At 38.5% G+C, this 24,717-nt stretch overlaps 1 protein-coding gene across 3 annotated transcripts in view; it reads right to left on the bottom strand.

Moving 5' to 3' along the window:
• FRMD6 (FERM domain containing 6) overlaps positions 1–24,717 on the bottom strand; it is a 429,650-nt gene that overhangs the window by 127,931 nt on the left and 277,002 nt on the right. For all 3 annotated transcript variants that reach the window (XM_044074323.1, XM_044074321.1, XM_044074322.1), the window contains exon 4: positions 5,385–5,464. In XM_044074323.1, the coding sequence (XP_043930258.1) occupies positions 5,385–5,464 (80 nt within the window). The remainder of the gene's footprint in view (positions 1–5,384; positions 5,465–24,717) is intronic.

Here is a 24,717-nt window from a genome sequence, read left to right as displayed (position 1 = left end):
CCTAGCAAACAGACCCATAAGGTTGACAAGCCTCATCTATAAGGCCATGGAATATATCATTATGGACCTCATAAATAAAGACGTAGGTGACCTCCAAACCCTGGATCCTACCCAATTTGGCTTCGTGAAGGGCAGATCCTGCCTGTTAATTGATGAGGGCAAATCTGTGCACACAGCATACTTCAACCTGGCAAAGGCTTTTGATACAATCACACATTCAGGCATTACCGATAAACTTAGCAAACTGAATGTGAACCCCTTCATTGTAAGATGGGCGGCCAACTTGCTCGCAAACCAAACACACACTATCAAAGTGGGTGACTCCACATCAACCAGCAAACCTGTTGCCAGTGGAGTGCCACATGGGCCATTGCTGGGCCCCCTACTGCTTGGTACATACTTCTCAGAAATTCAGGTCAAAACTAAGGGGTTGAGGCTGACCAAGTCTGCAGATGACTGCAAACTTAGTGCAATCAATAAATCCCCAAATGATGTCAGTATACTTCAGGAGGGTCTCACACAGACCAACAACTGGTGTATAAGTCACAGTCTCAAACTGATGCAACAAAATGAATCATCATTCCCTTCGGTACAAACCATGTCCTCTCACACTATCAAATCAACAACACTACCCTAAGTACCCATGAAGTGGTAAGGGACCTGAGATCACAAGTTGACTGCAACCTTAACTTAACTTTGACCACCATGTGTATACTATACTAAGGAAAGCTTTCTACATAGCACACTTGATTAGTAAAGCCATTGCCTCGAAAGCGAAAGAAGTTATAACCACCCTGTACTTGGCACTTACCTGGCCCACAACTGAGTATAACGCCCCATTTGGCATGTACTGTACTAAGCACCTGCGGCAATTAGAGAGACCTCAGAGGCTTCTAACAAAGAAGATCAAGGGGCTCCAGCCTGTGCCTTAAGCAGACTGACTAAAGTCCCTGTCACTATACTCCATATCGTACAGACTTCTTAGGGGAGACTTGCCTACAATCCAAGACCCAAACCTAATGAACTTGCTGCATATCTATAAATCAAACGGGATTAGGGCTATCCATTCCAGGTACCTAAATATGGCCTGTGACTTAAACATGGCATGCTGGAGGGACAGACTTATCTCCCAGTGACTGTTTCATCTTTGGAAGAGGCTACCAATCCATGTGAAACAGAGCACCTCAATGACACTGTTCAAGTGGAACCTGGACACGTGGATGGGGTACCATAAATTCTTACTGGGAATAGAACCCACAATCCTTCTGGACATGGGCAGTCATTACTAAATGCAATCTTGGGTATTGACTAGCATTTCTATGGTATTACATTGGGATGAAATGGCTAGGCTTAAAAATGACCTCCAGGTCAATAGCCTAGTAATATCCTATGATCTTATGATCCTATAAGGCTAGAGGCTGAAAATGACATCAGCAAAAGATGGTGGGAGTAAAGCTTCAATAGTTAGGAGAAAGAAGAGATGCCTGACATAGAAAATAAAGAAACTACTGGATAATTCTGACCAATCACACAATGAAAAGCAGCTGGGTGACACAGAAATTTGAGAAGACTTGGTGATGACTTACATTATTTACTGTTAATAAAGGCAGAGAATGAGGGAAGAGAAAGATGGGAGACACTGGCCTCTTCTGTTTGGTTTTATAACACCTACAGCAGGTTAAACATTAATATACCATTAAAGAAAATGAAGCGGAAAGCAAATGTTAAATTAGAAATGGTGTACTCTAGCAAACAGAAGGATGATATCCTTACAAAGGTAAGCTCAAGAGGTTGTGTAAGACTTGCTGTTGTGGTAATGTGTAAATACAGAGTTGGTGAATATATTCTATGCAGTTTATGTAAGCATCAGATAAATCCATTTTAGTTTGCTGTTGGACTTCTACAAAGAAAAGGTTAACAATGAGAGACAGCTTGTTACTTCTGTTGTAAATCTGGAATACTATGCAGATGTTATGGAAAATAGACTGCGTACCCAACTGTGGATGATATGCTGACATAACAAGCAAAGTGCTCTGAATTATTTTCCAAAGCAAACGCATAGGTGAAGTTTTAGGCCAGATAATGCAGGGAATATATATCCCATTACTAGTGAACTATGCTGAGCTGTTGACAAGCCAGGCTGACCCAGACACCCATTTTATAAAGACAGCAATGTTTAATCATTATATTATTTTGGCTTCTGATGGTTAAAGCGGGGGGGGGGGTCAAATTTCAAAATATAGAAGAGGAAAACGTAAGGTGCTCTTCAGCTTTATTCAACATGCAGACTTCAGAAAAAAGAAATGCTTCTTAAACTAGTACCGCTTATATTTCAGAAACATAAAGTGCTCATTATTTATTTTATTTTTTTATTTAATTTTACATTTGTTTACTGGGAGAGTCCAACTGGGCATAAAACCCTTTTTCAGCGAAAGCCTGGGGAGAAATGCTCCATTGTTAGTAAACTATTTTGTTAGTAGAAAGAAAATTATGTAATACAGTAAAGAAAAAAACAGTAACAGACATTCATAACAGTAAAAAGACGAACAGAATAAATCGGTCAAGTGGGAGACAAGACCAATAATCTTGTATAACAATGCTTCTAGAAGACAGTTCTTACAGTAGTAGCAGGTAGTGACATTGTATACAATAAGAGTGCAATTACGATACTTAGTCTTATATACAGGTAGAATAGCAAACTGAAGACTTAAAATCTGATAGATATTAACTGTGAGAAAGAAAAACAAAACAACATAAGGTAGTCATATGGCTTACATTCAATGCTCATTACACATGCGATTAAAATTTTAAAATCAGCTAGTGCCATGGTTTGGGCTATTCATGCCCAGTACGTGTACAAGTCCAGGAATTGGTGAGGTGGGCTTTAATGTGATGCTTGACATTGTTTAAGCTAGTTATAGTTCTAATTTCAAGTGGTAAGGCATTCCACAGTTTAACAATGTAGTAGGAGTATAGAGAGCCACCTGAGCTATTTGTACTCCTGGTTACTTCAATTAGAGCTTTATTAGTGGATCTTAGTGGACGGGTACTTATATGGGGATTGAGGAGGCCTTGAAGAGCTGGTGTTTTAATGGGTTTATAGTACATTTGGTGGATGGTAGAGAGTTTGGTGAGAATGAGTTGGTGGGGTAGTTCTAACCAAGATAGTTGTCTTAGGGCCCTAAAATTATGTGTTCTAGCAGGACAGCTAGTGGCAAATTTAGCTATCTTATTATAGCAGGCATCTAGCTTGCTTAAGTCTGATTTGGAGAAGTTGGTAAGGATGGGTGAGGTGTATAATAAAGTTGACAGAAGATGAGTTCTGGCTGTGGTTATTCTGGAGTTTGTGGTTATGTAGTTTTTGCATCTGGATAAGGTACCTATTTCCTTGTGTACTTTTCTTACAGTCTGGGCAATGTGTAAGTCGAACTTCAACACCGAGAAGTTGGGTGGATGGTACTGGTTCAATCAAAGTCTTATTACTGGATGTGATGTTGAAGTAAGTGGATTGGGTTTTAAATTTAGTGGAGTGGAAGAGCATGAGTTTACTTTTATTTGCATTAATTGCATTAATTTCAGTAAAATATTATACGTTGACATAAAATGACTTAAAAAATGCCAGCATAAAATTATACCTCTACAACTATACTGCATATGCAACTAAGACAATCAATAGTAGATAAATGCATGGCCAGGGAGGCAAAGCTGCATAAATCCTTAAAAATTAAACAAAACCCTTCAATACTGTCATTGTATAATAGTAATAACAACTGAAGTTATGATAAACCTCTCAACTGTTTTACTCAAAAATCACTGACAAAGGCAAAAAATAATGGGGTCAAAGGCCCTAAATCAGGGACAATTTTTAAATGTTGCAGTAATTAACTCACAAAGTTAGTAGAACAACAATTTTTTCATCAGCATGTACTTTCTGAACAATTATGAGTATGAAACTCTGATGCCTGACATTACTGAACACAGTCTTCAGTGATTTACCAGAAAATCAAACATGTTTTGAGGATCAGGGCAAAAATATAAGGCAAAATTAGGAATGCTCTGCAAAATCATGAACACTTGAGGGCTATACATGGCAGCTATGGTCTAAATCTACTCCCTTCTGGCATAAGGATTTGATCCCTTGCTCCTGGGATCAAACCAGTCCCATCAGGAGTGAATCTCACCACATTTCCCATAAATCTAAGTCATGCTTCTAAGGACTGTTGTGAAATAAGTCTAAAACAAACAGATTTTTTAATGAAAAGAACACAAATGGGTACATATGTAGGCTAGAAAAGAAACTGCGTAAGGGTTCACTATTCTTAGGCCTCATCTTTTATTCCCATGATTTCAATATACTTTTGCTTCCAAAGTCCTCACAAAGGACAGTTCTACTACATTCTTTTCTCATCTCTGAAGCAGAGCACAAGTCACCTTAGGTATTGCAGTCATTCTCTGTCCCATTGCTAATCTTTTTTTTTTTAATTCTTGTCTGGAGCTTAATTTTGGTCAGTATTTAGTAAAACCAGAGTCTTTCAGTTTATTTATCTCAACTTCTGAAGCTAGTGTACTGCAGAAAGTGTTGCATACTTCTCTAAAGAGAATTTGTGTCTTTCGGCTTTTCCCGGTTAGGGGTTGCCACAGCGGAACTCCGGTTCGCTAATGATTGGCAGTTGATTTTTACATACCGGCTTGCCAGGCCTGACGCACAACCTTCAACAAAGGTATATCCATTCACGCATGTCTCCACGCAGAAGACGCTCCAGCTCTGAATCGAACCGGACAGTGTCTTACTGTGAGGCGACAATGCTACCGCAGCACCACCACGGGTCTACAAAATAATATATAACAAGTAATGCTATAATGTATGATTTGGTAATAGATAAGTCAGATTTTACATACATTTTTAAGAAATACAGATACAAAATACTCTATTTTAATTGTTCTGACCTCTGGTTGGACTATATTATCACTGCTTTTGTGGAAACAGTGACATAGTACATCATAACCTGGGTAAATTATTTCAAATGTGGTTCTGATGGATGGAGCTTCCATACTCACCATACCTGAGACATCATACAAAGTCAGGGTCACAGGTTCAAAAAAGAACTTCGTATAAGACTGCATCAGTGGTTCACCCCAACATGCAATTTACTTTTTGTGAATGAGAGTTACGCATACTGTCAGTGAACACTGAATTCCATTGTGTTTCCTCCCTCAGAATACTTATTAAAAAAGACATTTATGCATTTAGCATTTATTACTCTAATGATCCCTTTGAAACTGGACAACAAAAATAACAAGTGATAAAAATGTGTTGCATTCTACCAAATTACCAGTCTGTCATCTTCCAACTGGCATTAACCGAAAAAGACAGAATTACTTACTTTGCTAACTTCTTTCTTCCACTCTTTAGGGCAGTATTTGTAGAGCTTCTGGGTTAATTCCATATATACATGTTCATTGTCTGTAAAGCAAAGGACAAAATAATGTTACATTTACTGTACTCATGCATTTCCCTCATGTAATACACACACATTGTATATAAGCATACAGAAACTCAACAGAACACGTAATTCCCTCCTAATCCAAGATCACAACAATACCACTCCACTACAACAGGTTCTACTGTTCAGATATCTTGGATTATGGTTAGACTCCTGTCATACTTTCAATATGCATCTTGACAACACACATAACTAGATTAACTGCCTTCTCGTATGGCTACAATAAATACCTACCTTTTCTTTCTCACTCTACCAGATTATCAGTAGGGAAAGTTATTCTTCTGCCTCACGTTGAATATAGTCTTCCACTTCTTGCATCACCCTCTGTAAAAATACTGCTACCATACAATCCATCTCTAACAAGATCTGTTGTTTTATCGCTCACATTCTTAGAAATGAGCACCACTGCTTAACTTTAGAAAAAGCAAAACAGCTCCCAGATAAGCAAAGAGCTGAACTGCTTCTTGCCTCTCAGTTTTTCAAACTCCAGCACAAACGGTTTCTTTCTCTTATAACTTCCAGCCTACTAAGACCAGGCCCATCATACAACCTCATGCACCACAGTCATTCAGGTCTCCTTCTGCAACCCCCTCAGTCTAAACTGTATACTTCTGACAAGTCAATCTCAATACCAGTCCCCAAACTTTGGAAATTCCTCCCTTACAGTCTTAAGGACACATGTTCATATACCACAATCCATGCATTGCTAAACTCTCATGTCAAAATTCGACCCAAACATACCTGGTAACCATTATAGTCACATAACCTGTCTCCTCTGCTTTGAACTATCCCTTTCATATGCCATATACCCCCAAAATTAAATGTTTTTTTTTTCATAATCCTTGTATATAGTGAATCTTTGTATATATTGTATATAACACTGCCATTTTGTGTTTTTCTACAGCGTAATATGTCAGTATCATTACTGTCTTGTAATCATTGTAACTCTTACTGCATATATTTTCTAGGTTGAGACTGAAATTGGTCAAAAATGATTAGCGCTCTGCCCAGGTAAACAAATTCAAATAAATCAGCCAAAAATGCTATTTATACACAGGTGTGTGTGTGTGTGTGTGTGTGTGTGTGTGTGTGCGCGCGTACACGCGCACGTGCACATAAGCATGTGTCTCTATGTATACATATATATCCGTAAGCATAATCTTCCATCAAAATGACATTTAGTCAAACCTTCGATGATAGAAACCTAATTGTTGAAAACTAAAACATAGATACACATAGGATCAGGGAAAAAGCATATTTTTTTGCAGATGGGTATAAACCAAACTGTGTCGACAACAGAAAGGTCAATTAAATCTTAAATCTTCCAGTCAAGTATCAATATATATCTATATCTCTATCTGTCTATCTATCTGTCTATCTATCTATCTATCTATCTATCTATGATGCTGCTGTTGAGGCACTGATGTGCTGCATTTGGCCAGTGCAAATAATTCAGACAGAATTATCAAATAACTGTGTTTATCTTTTTGCACAGAAATAAGTCTTTTTCCCCTGCAAAGCCCATGTTAAAGACTATCCTGGTGCTTAGATGCAATGGTCATTTATGATTTACTCTGGCATTTTTACCAGTTGATTACAGAGCAAGTCAGCAAAAGTATATTATAGTTATACACATGCACACATATACACACACACATATACATACATATGTATATATGGCCTGGGCAGTAAAATAGTGCAGTAAATATCAATGGCCACAGTAAAATAGTGCAGTAAATATCAATGGCCAGGGCAGTAAAATAGTGCAGTAAATATCAATGGCCAGGGCAGTAAAATAGTGCAGTAAATATCAATGGCCAGGGCAGTAAAATAGTGCAGTAAATATCAATGGCCAGGGCAGTAAAATAGTGCAGTAAATATCAATGGCCAGGGCAGTAAAATAGTGCAGTAAATATCAATGGCCAGAGCAGTAAAATAGTGCAGTAAATATCAATGGCCAGGGCAGTAAAATAGTGCAGTAAATATCAATGGCCAGGGCAGTAAAATAGTGCAGTAAATATCAATGGCCAGGGCAGTAAAATAGTGCAGTAAATATCAATGGCCAGGGCAGTAAAATAGTGCAGTAAATATCAATGGCCAGGGCAGTAAAATAGTGCAGTAAATATCAATGGCCAGGGCAGTAAAATAGTGCAGTAAATAACAATGGTCAGGGCAGTAAAATAGTGCAGTAAATAACAATGGTCAGGGCAGTAAAATAGTGCAGTAAATATCAATGGCCAGGGCAGTAAAATAGTGCAGTAAATATCAATGGCCAGGGCAGTAAAATACTGCAGTAAATATCAATGGCCAGGGCAGTAAAATACTGCAGTATATATCAATGGCCAGGGCAGTAAAATAGTGCAGTAAATATCAATGGCCAGGGCAGTAAAATAGTGCAGTATATATCAATGGCCAGGGCAGTAAAATAGTGCAGTAAATATCAATGGCCAGGGCAGTAAAATAGTGCAGTAAATATCAATGGCCAGGGCAGTAAAATAGTGCAGTAAATATCAAAGGCCAGGGCAGTAAAATACTGCAGTATATATCAATGGCCAGTGCAGTAAAATACTGCAGTATATATCAATGGCCAGGGCAGTAAAATAGTGCAGTAAATATCAATGGTCAGAGCAGTAAAATAGTGCAGTAAATATCAATGGTCAGATCAGTAAAATAGTGCAGTAAATATCAATAGCCAGGGCAGTAAAATAGTGCAGTAAATATCAATGGCCAGGGCAGTAAAATAGTGCAGTAAATATCAATGGTCAGAGCAGTAAAATAGTGCAGTAAATATCAATAGCCAGGGCAGTAAAATAGTGCAGTAAATATCAAAGGCCAGGGCAGTAAAATAGTGCAGTAAATATCAATGGCCAGGGCAGTAAAATAGTGCAGTAAATATCAATGGCCAGGGCAGTAAAATAGTGCAGTAAATATCAATGGCCAGGGCAGTAAAATAGTGCAGTAAATATCAATGGCCAGGGCAGTAAAATAGTGCAGTAAATAACAATGGTCAGGGCAGTAAAATAGTGCAGTAAATAACAATGGTCAGGGCAGTAAAATAGTGCAGTAAATATCAATGGCCAGGGCAGTAAAATAGTGCAGTAAATATCACCGGCCAGGGCAGTAAAATAGTGCAGTAAATATCACCGGCCAGGGCAGTAAAATAGTGCAGTAAATATCAATGGCCAGGGCAGTAAAATAGTGCAGTAAATATCAATGGCCAGGGCAGTAAAATAGTGCAGTAAATATCAATGGCCAGGGCAGTAAAATAGTGCAGTAAATATCAATGGTCAGAGCAGTAAAATAGTGCAGTAAATATCAATGGCCAGGGCAGTAAAATAGTGCAGTAAATATCAATGGCCAGGGCAGTAAAATAGTGCAGTAAATATCAATGGCCAGGGCAGTAAAATAGTGCAGTAAATATCAATGGCCAGGGCAGTAAAATAGTGCAGTAAATATCAATGGCCAGGGCAGTAAAATAGTGCAGTAAATATCAATGGCCAGGGCAGTAAAATAGTGCAGTAAATAACAATGGTCAGGGCAGTAAAATAGTGCAGTAAATAACAATGGTCAGGGCAGTAAAATAGTGCAGTAAACATCAATGGACAGGGTAGTAAAATAGTGCAGTAAATATCAATAGCCAGGGCAGTAAAATAGTGCAGTAAACATCAATGGACAGGGTAGTAAAATAGTGCAGTAAATATCAATAGCCAGGGCAGTAAAATAGTGCAGTAAATATCAATGGCCAGGGCAGTAAAATAGTGCAGTAAATATCAATGGTCAGAGCAGCAAAATAGTGCAGTAAATATCAATAGCCAGGGCAGTAAAATAGTGCAGTAAACATCAATGGATAGGGCAGTAAAATAGTGCAGTAAATATCAATAGCCAGGGCAGTAAAATAGTGCAGTAAATATCAATGGCCAGGGCAGTACCAACAGCCAAGGGATGGCACTCTTCTTAGTACTATAAACTTGCACGGACAGAAAACCTGAACAAAGAAAAGGGATAAGTCATGTACAATACATCACTAATTGCTGTTAAGAACTACATATTTTCATTTTTTATTAAGTCCTCCCCACGGGCGGCCATGGTGGTGCAGTGGTTAGCATCACCACAGAGGGTCGAGGTTCGATCCCGTTCTGATCCTGCCTTCTGTCCTTTCTGTCTGTGTGTCCTGTGTCCTCCCTGTGGTGTCCTCGGTGGTCTCGGTGCTCCCACATCCCCCCAACAGACAATGCTGCATGCAGGTGGATTACTCTACTAAATTGTGTGTAGTGTGGTGTGTGTTCTGTGGGGAAGGTGGCGCTGGGGGGGCAACTCGACAAAAAAAAACTCCACTGCCAATTACTGTGCGGACAAGGTGATCCACTGTGGCGACCCCTAACCGGGAAAAGCCGAAAGAAGAAGATTAAGTCCTCCCCACAGTTCTGCAAACTTTATACCATTTAGTTTGTAATTTTCTTCTTGAATTCAAAGAGAAATGTACAAGCATATAATTCACCAGTTTCCTGTTCCATGCTTTACATGCAAATGGGTCTGGGAAGCATAGCAGGGTCTATTAACATTAGTAGTTGCTGAACAGCTTCATTTACAACTGCCCAACCTAAGACACACAACATAAAAAGGAAGATTGCAGAGGCATATTTTATACACTGCTTTTAAGTATCACTGAAATTACAAGAGAGACAAGAAGCACAAACTACTCTTACCCAGGTCACAACCTTACTCCTACTGATTTTATGTTTTTTTATTCTCTGAGTGATTTTTCCCCTGTAAGCCCAACAGCGACCTGTCTTCTATCAGTCTTAATCCCATTTGTTCTGTGATAGTTGGGCAGCCCCAAGTGTAGAGGTCAGAGAAGACTGAGGAGGCCATCTTTCAGGCAGCCATGGAAGTGTTTTTATCCTTGCCTGAACCTACTGATGTGAGCAATGATGGCTTTTCTATTTAGGCCCTAATCCTGCCTCTTTGCTTTTGGTGGCAGAAGTGATCACTTGTGTCACCACAAGGGCCTACTAAGACAACACCATGTACACTAATGCTCCCATCCATGAGGGCTACTGTCGCTAGCATTTTGCATGGTAAGCCAAGCCCATGTCCTCAGTTAACAGTTGCAACTTCTTCAGCTATATGACCAGCACGCCGTCTCCCCTCTGCAGGCTTTTTCAGCTTGTGGGCCACTTTTTAAACTCATATCATTGCTGAGTCGTGGTCAGGGCTGTTTCCATCTACGCCACAGAACTGGGTCTAAAGGTTTAATACATCTGACAAAGTTTCTGATTCCTGGACCATTCACAAAGAAGAAGCAACAGCTAACAGAAATAACTGTAATGTTTTGCTTGAAAAATGAAAAAGGGACATTATTGTTTATGCAGACACTGGAAAACAAAGATGATATCCTAAATATGAATACACAGAAAGAGAAATCCTGAACACAAGTTCCGCAAATTACACTAAATCTGAAAGTGATAATCCTGCATGCAGAAACAGAAAACACAAGGTTTGGAAATTATACTAAATCTTAAAATGATAGTCCTGGCAGTATAAAGCCAGCTTTGTAATATATAAATAGTGCATTGTAAAGCAATGGATATTAATGTATTTGGTTCTTTATTCGTTGATTTTTCTTACTGGATTTACTAACTTTCTGTCATTACAGGTTAATGACTGTGACACTATTACTTGTTTAGAAATGACAGTATATAAAGAAAGGGAAGATAATTTGAGCACAAGATTTAGCTACAAGAATGTAGGTAGTAACACAATGCATTGTAACAGTAAGCACATCACTTATATTAAAAATAATATACTACTGCTGCCAGCTGTCCATGTTTGTAATCTAACTAGTGAAGAGGCAGTGTTTAAAGAAATCAGAATTTTGATGACTACATTCATGGCAAGAGGATGTCTAGAAGACACTGTTGAAATGGGTGTACAAGAGCGGTTAGTGTCAATGGTAGCAGTACTTGTGTCAGTAAAGAGTGAAACACAGCAATGCTTACAGCTTTAAAGTTTGCTGTTGATAGGTCTAGTATTAAAACTAGCATTCACAACAATTGGAAAATGTTGACACTTGGGGGTTGTGCATGTACATATGAGCACAATCTTGCGGGTTGTGCATGTACATATGAGCACAATCTTGGGGGTTGTGCATGTACATACGAGCACAATTACGTTATCAAAGTTACAAAATGCATTACCCACATATTGTACAGTTATGTCAATCAGTGTACTAAATACAAAAAGCTTTTATTTTATGTTCTGGACTACTAAGGGAATGAACTGATGGCTAAGGAGATAATGAACCGGAAAGGATGGAATGATTATATTAATTTTAAATGTGTCTTAAAATAGAGACCTTCAATGCATGCTTACTATTTTATTTTGAATTATTTAAAATAATTAACTTTTTTAAATGGGTAGGGTTGTAGAGATTGGCTGTGCTCTTGGTCAGCTGAGGTCTTTGTGAGAAGGAGTCTCCTTTTTCCTTAAACTACAGTGGCTTCACAGAAGACTATATTAAAGTGTATTGTCACACATTAAGAATGCATCGCAGCAAACGTTGACTTAACTGCTACAATGCAACTTTCACCAATCATTTTGTATTTATTTTTGCTGTGTTTTGAATAAAAGTGTTTGTTAACTTTTTATTCAAACATCTACCCAAATAAATTTTGAACTTCCCTCAGTGATGGCAAGTTAACCTAAGGTCTTTTCCGTACACTTTAATGGGGGCATTTCTGCGCCTTTGCAGAACACTTCCATTAAAGTCTATGGACACATTTCATATTTTCCCTGAGTTGATGTAATTGAGGTTAAAGATCATCTTTAACTTTCAGTGGCATCAATGCAGGGAATGCAAATTTAATGAGTGCTGGAATTTAATAAATGTTAGAGGAAAACATTTACCAATCAGGCAAAAATGCTAATCAGCACTTTATGTGCCACATGAATGCATGTCATTTCCTAACTTTTTTAAGTAACGAGTTCTTTTTTCAGAGAAATGACCCTAGACCAGAGGTAGACCTCTCTGGATGCTACTACTGTTTTCTATGCCACCATGTTGTTTGTAGCACAGAAGTTGTGAACTGCATGTGACAACACATCTGCTATTCTCACTGTGCACTTACTTGTATCTCACTATTCTCCCAGCAAGCACTAGTGAAAATGCCTTACAGTGGTGCTATTGTATGTGGTACCTGAGACAGGCTTACAGGGTAGACATACAGTTGATGTACAATACAGTGAGGTATTTCAAATATAATGAAAAGTAACAATGGCTAGCAGCAAGGATAAAGGCATCACTAGGCAACATGACAACAGACTCAAAAGGACCAATGGTGGAGATACTAAACTGATGTCACACAGCAACAGGAAGGGACAATGGCAAGAAACAGTTAAATTTTCAAGTACATGACATAACACTTGTGTGAATACAGACTAGAGAGGCAGTTGTGTGCTATGAATTAAAGAAATATGCAATGATTAGATCACCTGATAGGCAGGTGACAAAAAGCAGAGTTTATGACAATCATTCTAGTTTTGTTTTCTTACATACCATCATAATCAGTTCTGTTCTTCTGCACTTCCACAGATATACACACAAGTACTGTACTTTGACAAAAAGTGGATTGCGATGGAAAAACTGTGCGGAATTTAAATATTCACAAAGTGGGATATTTTGCAACAACTAAATGTATTTATTCTAAACATTTGTGAGGTAACAGCACTGGACCTCAGGTGACTTACATGCCTGATGAAGAAATATAAAGCACTTCTGTTAAAGCCTGTTTTAATAGAGCATCATCAACAACCGCCTTTTTTTACCATTTTTCAACATGGGGCCGGGATGTCATGTTAACTGTCGCTATCTCTCTCGATTCAGTGCCACAGTCCTGCCTTCAACGCTCACGCCTGACTGTTGCAGATCTTCTCTCACACAATCCACCCACCTCTTTGCTGCTGGATGCCCTCGTTTCCTCTTATCTACTTCTTGTCTGTCCCAAATCTTCTTCACCAAACTGTCTTCTGCTTTTCTGCACAGGTGTCTGAACCATCATTACCTGTTCTCTTTGATCTTTTCCGTAGCTGCAGCTACTTTGGCTTCTGCTCTTATGTCCTTATTTCTTCATCTGTCCCAGAGTGTGCATCCTACCACCCATATGAAGCACTTCATTTCCATCAGCTCTTGTTTATTCATCTGCTGTTCCTTTACTGCCCAGGTTTCTGTACCATACTGTAGTACTGGTCACACCACTGTCTTGTGCACCATACTTTTCAGCTTCTATGGCATTCTTCTGCCACACACTACACCTGGCACTCTATGTAACTGGCTGCTGCCCCTCTGATTCTAGCTTTGACATCTTTATTCAGACTTCCCTTTTTGTCAATCACCCCTCCTTGATACTTGACGCTATTAACCTGTTCCACTATCTTCCCTTCTACCTCAATTGTCAGCTTATTTCCCCAATTTGCTGCCATTACTGCTGTTTTATCTGTACTTAGTTTCACCCCATGTGCTTTCAGTTTTGCATTTCGTTCCTCTATCCTTTGCTGAAATTCTTGCTCAGGGTCTGCCTGTAATGCCACACTGTCTGCATAGAGCAACTTTGTTGATCTGTCCCCACCAACTTGTTTGCTAATGTAGTCCATCACCATATGAACAACAGTGGGTTCAGAGCTGATCCCTGGTGCGCACCCGCTCCCACTGGGAAACCCCACTGTGAAACTGAACACTGTTTGTACTTGAATCATTGGTACCTAGTTTGCACTAATTCTATCAATGTTTCTGGGACTTTGAAACACTGCAGTACTGCCCAAATCAGATTTCTTGGGACCTTGCCATATGCTTTCTCCAAGTCTTTGAATGCCCAGTTGGACTATTTCCTCACCTCCAGCTTCTTCTCAACTATCTGTCTCACTGCAAACATCAGGTCATTTGTGCTGCATCCTGATCTGAATCTGAACTACTCATCTCCCATCTTACTTTCTACTGTTCTGCGTATCCATTTATCAGTCTCCTTCACCAAAAATATCATGCAAGATGATAGGAGTTTTATATCTCTCTGCTGATCATAGCTGAGGATGTACCCTTTGTTCTTCTATACTGGCATGAATATGCTTATTCTCCAGTCATCTGGGATACACCTTTCTCTCCACACTGCTATGAGTACCCTCAGGAGCCACTTCTCCCCTAGCTCATCTGAGCCTGCTGCTTTCCTTGACTTCATTTTCGTAAGTGCTATTCTTACTTCTTCTAGGGTGGGCTCCAGTTTTTCTCTCATTGTAGGCCGTGTTTGGAGCAGTACAGCTTCTGTGGGGTTTTGTTCACTCAGAAGTTGCTGGAAGTACTCCTTCCATCTGCCTTTGATGTCCTGTGGTCTGGTAAGCAGGTTGTTGCTGGCATCCCTATGAAGGGTGTCGGACTATCTTCTTTATCTTTCTGTCTGTCTTGCAAACTGATATAGTTTCTTTGTGTTACCTACTGAGTCACTTCCCAGAAGCTGGTAGAGGCCTTGTTCTTTGCTACTGCAACTCCTTTCTTAGCCTCTTTGTTAACCAACCAGTATTTCTTCATAGCCTGGTCCGTCTTTTTTCTCTCCCACTTTTTCCTGCTTTCTTTCTTTTGATGATTTCCTGGACTTCTGTATTTCACCACCTGCTTTCCTTATGGACCTTCTTTCCATACCTGGCTCGGCCACATATCTGTTTTGTAGTCCTTACACAATAAATAACATGTTAAAGGAAATATATGCTTCACAGAGTTTCTCCACCATTCACATTAATGCCTGAGTTGACGCCAATGTATGCCAGGGGATTTTATGCAGCATCGCTGAAACTCTTGCAATAATTTTATTGTAGAAGAAAGTTCATACATTCTGGTTACAGCAGGACCATTTCACAAGTGACAGTTTTCAAGTCTCATATGTGCTTCATAGTTATAGTTAGGGCCAGGCAGAGCTATAAGAACATTTATATACTTTGTCAACTGATTTCTCCAAGTCATTGGTGACTTAGTAAGGCCTGATGGGGAGATGTGCCTTGTCATAAGGTTTCCTCTGGAGCAATATTACCATGCCTCACTCAAAACCAATGCTATAGCAAACCCCAGTGACATGCAGAACTGAAATGGCAAACGTAACACTGATAAAAATTACATTTGTATACACTGTAAACTACAGTTTCAGGCCTGAAAAAACATAGTGACACCCAAAAGTCCAAGTGGAAGACACTCTGCCATATGTATATTATTAAAATTATTCCATATGATTAGGAACAGATATCATCTTCCACATCAATTAATTTTCAGGTAAGCTGCATTAAACATAGGTATTACAAAATTTGTTCATACACTTTCATTGTTCAAGTAATCCAGTTCAGGGTTATGCAGAGTTGTAGCCTTTACTACCCAGTACTGTGCATAACTTGGGAGACCTAGATAAGATGGAACTGCATTGCAGTATTTGCATGTACTTTCACAAACTGCACACCCTGGAGGTCAATTTAGAACCTTGCCAGTCAACCTGCTGCATGTCTTTTGGATGTGAGAAGAAAATGCAGACCTCAACAGAAACTTACATACAGTTAGGAAGACAGTGCCATATCAAAGAGTAAGGCAAAATGGCCACCCACCCTGGGCATCAACTTGTAAGTGGCACCAACAAGTTATAAAAACGATATGACAGCTAATAAGCTGTCAATTAAGTCATCACCACAGCTCATAAACTGCTGTCTTGCTTTTTAAAAGCATTTAAATAACATTTAAAAAACAGAACAGATAATTCAGTAGCTGCCTGTAAGACATCACAGTTGTGCTTATTTTATAACAGCATATGAACTGTCAAAATGTTCTTTAGAAGGCCTGACATTTTATAAGCTGCTGTTAAAAGATTGCCATTGCAATCACTCATAGACAGCAAAGAGGGTTACCAAACTGATCTACTGGCCAGAGTGCAAATTCCCTTGCTGCAACTCTGCAGGAAAAGCATGCAAAGTCTACACTTAAGGCACACTGGCAGGCAGCTAAACTAGAAAGCAAAGTCTGTGAGATGAGAGTATCAACAGCTGCGTCATTGTGTTGCAGTGATATTACAAAATGGGTTTTATTCATTTACTCATTTTCCATTCACCTGGAAGGAGACAAGGGCACCTTTTCAGTGGTAACATGGAATCACTAGCAGCTTTACTGACATAGCATATAAGAAGAGACTGAATTTTAACTTAGGACTTTAGGAAGAGGCTCACCTGTATTTCTCAGTATTACCTCTGCTACACCTTAAAAGAAACAGACAGACAAACAGCTGTAAAGATGAATGCATAGGTAGGTGGACAGACAGACAGATGGCTAGATAGCTAGATAGCCAGATAGCTAGACAGATATACAGATACACAGACAGATCAATTAGATAGACATAGACAGACAGTGAAATAGATAAATTAAGAGACAGATAGATGGTAGATAGGCAGATAGATTAAAAATATGTACTCCCCAAATGATTTACATGCTCAAGAATAAAAATATTGAAATTTAACTGCAAAAGATGTTATAACACGTGATGACATGCAACAGAGAATAACTAATTAGTATAAGAGTTCACTAATACCAATACTACTAATTGTGTTAAATAAACTATCATGGAGAAAATAAATGAAGTAGTAGCATGTGTTCTCACCAAACCTCATTTGTATAGAATTGTATAATAAATGTAAGAAAGAACCCACAACATGCATCAGCAGTTATGCAATATGTGTGCCATAAACTGTTTCTTTTTTAATGTCCCAAGTTGACTTTAGCTTTTGCTACATAAAATACATTCATCTGTCAGTTCCAAACTTATAAAAAGCCATCATTGATAGGCTTCATGGCAATACCAAGCTTTTGAACCCCGTTTCTGCATCTGACTGTTACTACAGAATCGGTCAAGGCTGATGCACTGTTATGTCATTATTGTTGTCCCACTGGCTAATTTCTGAATCTGCTGGTTATTACAAAAACTTTCAGAACTCACTCTGAGTCTACAGTAGGCAGCTATGTCTTTGTTACTATACCTTGTGATAGCATCTCCATCTGGCGAACAATATATTTCCACGACTAAGTCAGTGATGTAACCCTTAGTTACTGTGTAAGCAGTGATGCTAATGTAGTTTGCCTAAGTTTACTCTGGTAAGTAGGCTGTTTCTGTATTTAAGTTTATCTAACTAGTGTATCTAGTTATGTGACTGCAAATGGCGATATCCTTAATTGTGTTTTTGCTATCATACCTAAGTTTTCTCACGCTCATCTCATGTATGAAAATGTATTCTGCAAATGCTGTGGAGTTTTCTACCAACAACACATCTAAAGTGGGTCTGTTCTCAGTACAACAACCCAATTAACAGAATATAAAAATTATCAAACATATTTTCTTATTCTGCTGAAATGCAAATCTTAAAAATAATTTCTGCATCATTCCACCAGATGGCAGCACAAAACCAATTGGTCCATTGCACTAACCAAGCAGAATTGTAAATTAACTTTTTTTTTTCTAATTTAAACTTTTTTATTTATTTGAGCATATAAAACAAACATTAAAATGAAATTAAGTTATTTTGGGGATATTTGATTTTCAGAACACTAATAATCATCATGGATAGCTTGCCAATTAATTTCATCCTGTATGCAGAGAGAACTGTATTAACATTTTAAAGTGGTCACTAATGTATTTGTTTCCATACCAGTTCACATCTGGGAAAACAGATGATTACAAAAGAATGCAGCGGCTTTCTTCACACCCATAATTACATTTAACAGTCTGGGACATCTGGCTGGAAGGTCAGAACTGAGGAAAGATTTGAATGCTGTCTTTCTTGGGGTGGGATGTCTCACTACACTGCTTTAGTATTTGTAAACATCCGGTGGATTTCAGCAAAATTATTTTACATCAGGCTCTCTTACACCTCACCATATCTCTTTGTTGGTAAAATTGACTGCACAATCTTCTGGCAAAGACAGATAAATGATTCATTATCAGCACACTCTCACTTGCCAATTTGGTGTGCTGATTTCTGCTAGAAAGTGCATCCAGGTAAACTGACAGAAGTGACAGAAGACAATAAAACGGCAATAACAGCAGTATTACAGGTCAGGGTATTTATATTAAGTTAATCTGATAGTTATTAGGAATATGAATAGAGGCTATGATACTTTGCTTTTAAGAGGAAATGTGAATTAAGCACTGGGCCTTTAAACCTGTAATAGGGTTGTTGGGATATTTAAAAAAGTGAATGATGTTAATTGTGAATTAGTTCTGATGAAATCCGTTGAAAAAAATTAGGATGAAACCACTTTATTACTGTGGCTTGCTGCACTGGTTTTTCCTGGAACAGTTTTGAATGCACACAGTGGACCTTAAAGCAGATCAACAGGGATGCTGAAGGGTTTATGACTGAGGTCAGCAGTAATGAGGCTAAGATGGAATTAACTGAAGGGCACAAGTCAAACTCTAGCAAGTGGGTATAACAGTCGAGCAGAAAACCCGTAAGCAGTGCCATGATACAACAAAGTAGATGACACAGAAATCAGCAGTATGGATGGCCTTGTTTATAGTGTTTGAGCCAGGTATCGTGGGGATGGACATGAAGAATAAATACTGTGGGTCTTCACTGGTAGTGCCCATATTTGTGAATACTCACAGTTAGGGAACAGCTCTGAACTAGAGTTTAATGTAAAAACAAAATCCAAAATTATGCTTGCCATTTGGGGAGAGAAAATCATTGAATAAAGCATGCATGTTTGGAAAGGTGTCCCTAGCACAAGCGGTTATAATTCTATAACCAGAATCCTGCAAGGACTGTGGTGTGTTGCTAAGGGTCTTTCTTTGAGAGATGTTGATGTCATTAATTTCATCTTGACATCATACACAACGGAGGTAAGGCTGCATACATGCTGTGCGCAGTTCTGTCGGCTATACTAGGAGGATATGAAACCAGGAATAGCGTGCAATAAAGAGCTAAAGAAACTGTAACAGGGTTAAGGACTAAAGACTAAAAAGAAGAGCTTTGAGTACTGTCTGTTCATGAACATTCAAGGTTTCTTATTAGTCTGTATTCCCACTTATAGCCATCATATTTAATTATCCTTCATTTCATAAAAAAATTAATTTGCTTCAAAACTGGCTTGCTAAAGTCTACCCTTTGAGTTTCCATTAATAGGATGGCATCAGTACTTTAGAATTACTGCTTTAGAAAAAAACATATGGTATTTTGTGTACACAATTCTGTTTTGATAGTTGCAGGAGTTTCTTCCTGTGTGTGTAATCTGCAGCTGGAGAAACCCTAGCAGTTATCACACAAGGGTTGTTGGTTTCTCAAGGAAAGAAGATTTATAGGAACTTTACTGCACTTTCTTATGTAGTAAAATGATAAAGAAAGGTAACTACAGTTTTGCAACACAGAAATAATGTTTTCTCACCCTTCAGAATTAATAGTTTATGTCTACAGTTCTAGAGCAGCTACGCGATAGATTCCAGAACAGACCAGCAACTATTTTATAAAAAGCGAAATATGTATATTATGATCTCAGCTGTGATCTCTACGAATGATGAAACAAATGCTGCTTCCACATTGAGGCAGAAAAAGGATGGTATCCCTGCCGTTAACCTAAGAGTAAGTGCAAGAAGTGGTTATAAGGCAAGTAATGGGTCAGTACCGTTCCATTAACTGCTGTCACAATAATGGGTCAGTACCGTTCCATTAACTGCTGTCACAATGTAGAAAATTAAAAAAAAAAACTCTCATTTCTCTCCAGAAGCCTTTATATGCTGCACAAAGCAGAGAAGCGATAGAAAAAGCTTCACTTATTTTTATTTTTACACTTTCATTTACTGGATCAATAAATGGACTGAGACAAAGGGCTCTTAACAACCACAGTGCTGGGGACAGGGATGGGCTAGAGACAAAAATAACTGGATAAAGTAATATACATTAAACAGTTATACATTAATCAAGCAGAAATATACTTATATGAGTAACTGACAACTGCTTTTCTCTGCAATACAAGTGGCTCTAAAAATGTCAATAACATAAACGATGGTCCATATAAGAGTCCCGCATGACATGTAATAATATTTCGTGTCAAAAAGACATCTGTCAGATAAACTCTCATTTCCTGTCATACAGAGGAACCCCCTCCTTCACATCACAGACAGCTACAACCCTGTAGTGCCAACTACTATCAGGTTATTAACCTCTGCAGAAATGGCCAAGAAACCACTATGTTTATTAAAATAAATGGCTAACAGTTTGAATTTTAACCACTTTATGATATTATGTTTTCTAATGGATAACAAGCTTTCAAAAAACTGAGACAACATATCACAGGTCCGCTAACTGTCTTAAAATGAAGAATGCGTTATAACTGCAATCTAGTTTGTTGCTACTTTCCCTTCCAAGTTTGTGGACCTTTTCAGCAAATGACACCTAGAACATTTAAATGACTGAAAAACACTTTAAAAGTATTTCTTCTAGTGGAACTGGAATGCAGGAGGTGCTGTTGTGTGTAATAGGATCAGTGCATTAAGTCACGGAGTGACCTTTTTCATGGCAAGGATCATCGGATCATGACTTTAAGGAATGTGTTGTTGCTACATGGACATACAAATTTAGACTCTACAAACCAATAAAGGCTGAAGGGTTCATTGTGTATGTCCATTTATCTGGCTACAGAATATTCCTTCATCCTCTTCTGATAACTACTTCACATATGTCCCATGCACTTGCCTGAGTGTTTCTGAAGCCAAAGCACACTCAGAAAGGAAAAGGCTGCAGAAACAAGAACACAGCTCTTACAAGAAGAGGAGGAACACGTCATCAGCAATTTGGATCTACATTCCATTCACACTACTAATGTGCTAAGCAGATGGCATTTACACATGCCGCATATGTCTCACTTTAGGCAGCAAACAGTCCGCAGAACGACTGATATGTCACAAACACAGAGATGGTACAATCTGTCAGCACATTCACTTTTACCCAATCAAGCTACTCTATCAAACAATACTAAAGCCTATTCCTACAAGTAGGGTTAGCTATGAAATCTTAAAATATTTTAGAGAACACTATAATACATCTTTGTCCTTCATTGCAATGGCGGTGAAAATAGGGTTGTGAAATATTCTGGCAACTGTTTAGGGTAATAAAAGTCTACAAGGTGGAAAACAGAAGATATCTGCCATATAACTGTATGTGTGAATATGAGATTATCAAACACACACACACACACACATGCATACAGAGACAGACACTGGGAGTAAAACTCTGATCTATTAATGACCTGCTTCCTGTGCCCAGGTTACAAGATTTGATTTTTTTCTACCTCCATTTGCCTGTTTTGTGACTCTGAACAAGTCACTTAACCAGACAGTGCTCCCAGTTTGCCCTGAAAATGGACAGTTGTGTCTTGTGGACTTACCTGGTTAACAAACAGATGAAATAAAAATTAAAAAATATATATACTTCTGAACTGAGAGATCATGGATGCATAGAAGAGGACTAGACATGCATGGGGAGAAGCCCTTACACAGATTTCCCCATTCATGCTACAGTCTACCCCTGAGATGGCTACCTTATAAATTAAGCAGATGGCAAACTATGACATAATACTGACAATATGGTGCACCCCACCCCCAATCCAAACGCCGAACAAACAAATGGACAAATGGCACAGACTTTCAGCATCTATCATGGACAGCTACAAGCAACAGTCAGATAAATGATTATTGGTTCTGATACAGAAATATAAGCTTTGAAATTCACACTTCTTATGATTACATCTCAAGGACACAAGTCTTTGAATTATGGAAAGAAATAATCCATGTCAGGGCAATGTACACAGACAGATATTACTCAGAAAAATGTGTTTCTCAAGTCCCATGAGTCCATTTTGTAGCATTAAAAGTAAAGAAATGACCATACATTGCAGTTCCGTCTTCTAAGTCCACTGCAGTCTACGACCTGTAACTCATCACACATTACCCTCATCTCCTTCAGAACAGTCTTTAAGAAACCATATAACATTGAAAAATGCTATTAGGGTGAGCAGCGTTTCTGGAACCCCTTAAAAGAGTTGAATAAAGAAATACCAGACTTCAGTCAAACATTGGGTCTGCAAAAATCAATAAGAATTTACCATATAAGGAAGATGAACATTAAAAAATTAGCTTGGGAGTCTATGGTAAGTTTTCCTAATCTTTTTCTCCCTGAAAATTATGACCATCAGTGCCACCTTATTCCTCACAAGCCCCACCATCCAGTCAACTATTACAAAGTTATCTGCTTGCATGCCTCTCAAAAGACCCATGGAAGACTGTTCCATGACATGATTGCTCCCACAATGCCAGGCCCGATACTGCATACATAACATCTATGCATGCATCTAACCTCTAGCTTCAGTGAACAATGCTTGGTGGGTACATGTGTCTGCCTTTTTTGTGCTGCCCTGCACTGACCTGGCCTTCATAGCACTTCTTTGTAGCAACAGACCTGGTTGCCCCCTTCCCCAGTATGGATAAGTTGGTATCTGTTGCTCAATAACGCCCTCAGGTGATGTGTCCAGCTTACTATCTGATCACACTTTGATATAAACAGGACTTTTATCTTTCATTACCACAGAGGCAGCCTGAGCCTATGGTGACTTTGTCATCTTTCAGTACTTGTAGCACACCTTTCATTCAGTATCTTCATTCTTAATGTCTAAAAGACACACTGCAGTTTTAACCCAGTAAGACAGGAAGGTAGCTTCCTCAGAAAGAGGCAGAGTTTTTGAGTCTTTCAAATATAAGTGCAGGAATAAATATTTTCAGAAATAGAAGATGTGCATCAAATGGTGACTTGTATTTTTCACTTTGTAAAATCTTTGAGATGGTTTAAAAGGTTCTCCGAGAAAATTAATCAGTACTAGTACATATATGTATTTTTTAAAGCTTTCACTCCAGGATATTTTTTCACATAAAATAATGAAGTGTAAAAGTAATCCATCAGCCAATCTAACAGGCTACAAGCGTAGTTAAATCTGCTGAAGTGGCTATCTGGAAATTCCAGGTTTGCACATTTCTGAGAAAGGTGACTTGTCTGAGAGGCTTCACTATAAAGGAAATCATGAAAAGGAAAAAACACATCAGCAATAACAACAACAGGAGAGCACTGGATCAACCCCCTTTGCATTGGAATCCTGAAAACTTTAGCCTCATTGTAATTCTCTAGACCAGCCTTTCAACCACTATAACATCTATTGGATAACATTTTTATCACTTTTCTGCAGCGGTGGCTCACTAGTCATAGATGCAACTATGAAAAGCCAAAGCAGCAATTGAGACCACTGATCCTAGACGAATCAATGCCTTTATGATTCTTTTTTCTATACAGCATTTTGAAAACTAGTTTCTCATTCTTTCAAACTGGCATTATTTCTCAGCTTTTTTGTTGAGAGGGCCTAAACTAGATGGCGGCAGTCTTTTTACTGTTCTGATATCCCAGCTTGTACTAGTCACAGATATAGACTCTATAAGGATGAAAAGTTGAAGTTATTACTATATGTAAAGAGAAGCAAAGTATAGCTGGTGTTCAGGTTATACTTAACTTCTGACAGAGTGCAAAAGCAGAAAAATCAGATAAAAATGGCTCTTGGTATATTGATAAGTTGAAACCAACTAAGGCATAGTGAAAGAAAAAAACAACTTAAAGAATCCTTACTCTCTTCTTGTATTACACATTACTATATTCCTTGCCATTTAAGAATTAAAGGACAAAACACATGAGTTGGTAACAAAAAAAAAAGTGTAAGTATGAACACGGGGATTTAGAGATGGGTTGCTGTGTATACATGATCCTACCTGGTGTGCAGTACTGTTACAAGCAAGACTGGTGAATGGAATTATCCGTATGACAGTGAGTGACTTCTTGGTAACTCCAGAAAATGAACAGCATACCAGGTATGCTTGTTACGCCATACCATCAAGCACAAATCATTTACACAGATGCAGATATCCAACTCAAGAGGAGTAGAGGGGTATAGTACGCTACACTCTGTGTTCTGCAAAAGTACAGTATAAATCTGCAGCGTGGAAACTGCAGTGCGTAATGTAAAAGCAAATGTTGGCCAAGAAAGTGAAGGTTAACATCATATAGGAAACAGGAATGTAGGAAAATACACAAGTAGAATAACATAATTTTCCACAAAACT

This window comes from Protopterus annectens, chromosome 6.part0 (assembly GCF_019279795.1).
Source record: "Protopterus annectens isolate FY-2018-M chromosome 6.part0, PAN1.0, whole genome shotgun sequence".
NCBI lineage: Eukaryota > Metazoa > Chordata > Ceratodontiformes > Protopteridae > Protopterus > Protopterus annectens.
This window is presented reverse-complemented; position numbering and strand designations above follow the sequence as displayed.